This window comes from Meleagris gallopavo, unplaced genomic scaffold, assembly GCF_000146605.3.
Source record: "Meleagris gallopavo isolate NT-WF06-2002-E0010 breed Aviagen turkey brand Nicholas breeding stock unplaced genomic scaffold, Turkey_5.1 ChrUn_random_7180001950851, whole genome shotgun sequence".
Taxonomy (NCBI): domain Eukaryota; kingdom Metazoa; phylum Chordata; class Aves; order Galliformes; family Phasianidae; genus Meleagris; species Meleagris gallopavo.
The window spans coordinates 1-1128 of NW_011212122.1; the positions used below are offsets into that span (position 1 = coordinate 1).

At 51.4% G+C, this 1128-nt stretch overlaps 1 protein-coding gene across 1 annotated transcript; it reads right to left on the minus strand.

Annotated features, from left to right (window-relative positions):
- Positions 1-33: 33 nt before the first annotated feature.
- On the minus strand, positions 34-1029 carry LOC109365015 (rho GTPase-activating protein 32-like; the record flags this gene model as incomplete). The annotated part of the gene is made up of 2 exons (XM_019611604.2): positions 34-528; positions 717-1029. Coding segments are annotated over 2 exons (723 nt in total), but the record flags the coding sequence as incomplete, so codon positions are not given.
- Between the last annotated feature and the right edge of the window lie 99 nt (positions 1030-1128).

Genomic DNA, 1128 nt, shown 5'->3' on the forward strand with positions numbered 1-1128 from the left:
GAATGAAGACTCCACAGGCAGTCAAGGCGATGATTGAGCACGAGTGTGTTTTTATTATTATGTAAAAGACAGGAGAGCGTGAGAGGTCCAGAATAAAGATGGGACTCATCGTCTCTTGTCACGGAGACAGCGACTCAGAGCTCTCAGTGCTGCTGTCCGGTGCCTGGGACTGGAGGGCTGATTGTAAGTCCCCCTCCAAGAGGCTCTGCTCCTCCTCACTGATGCTGACCTGCTCCTGGCTGCTCTCAGCCTCTGTTTGGGCTGGGCTGCCTTGCAGAGGCACTGGGTTACAAGCCAGGCTGGTGACTATGGTGTCTGGCAGGCTCAGGTCAGCATCCTCAGCTGAGCCAGGAGAAATCAGAACATGAACATGGATGAGCTCCTTCTGTCCATCACTGATGTTACATAGAAGACTGCCGTTGGAACTGCAGTGATTCGTGCTTCCTAGGAGCTCTCCACTGATGGAAGCACGCAGTGCATCAATGCTACTTGCCCTGGATCTTGTGGATTGGCAAGGGCTCGATTCACCTAGAAAGGATACACAAGGATTAGTGTCAAACTTTCACAAGCTGAATTATGACAGTGGTTCTTGGTCAGGGGTGAACTGAAGCCGTTAGGCAGGGGCTTGAACGCTAGAAGGAGACACAAGCGCACTGCAAGCTTGAATTCTGTGTTCCTGAAAAGCAGGGTTTTGAAAGCTGGATTTGCACCCTTACCTGCCAGGACTGCGACTTCTGTTTCTGAGGGCTCCCTGGCATTGTGCTGCAGGTGGCGTTTGGTCCCAGAGGATGGTTTTCTGCGCCTGAAGCAGCAACATGAACAGCCAGCTGGTGATTCCTTCCTCGTGCTGGCTGCATTTTGTCTGGAGAGAGAAAAGAGCGAATGCTGTGAGTCGTGCGTGGTACAGGGTGAGGGAAGAGCTGCACTGAGCTCTTGGCAGCAGTTGTTTGTTCCTAGCACTGCCTGGTTCCTGCAGAAACACAACTTAGGAACTCTCTCTGTGTCCAACAGTTGAGGATAGCTCCATTGCTATAGCTCGGCCTGACGTCAGGCACCTTGCCCTGAAATCTGGAAAACTCCACCGTTAATCTAACTTAGTTTCTGCAAGTTTAGGCAGTTGAAATAATG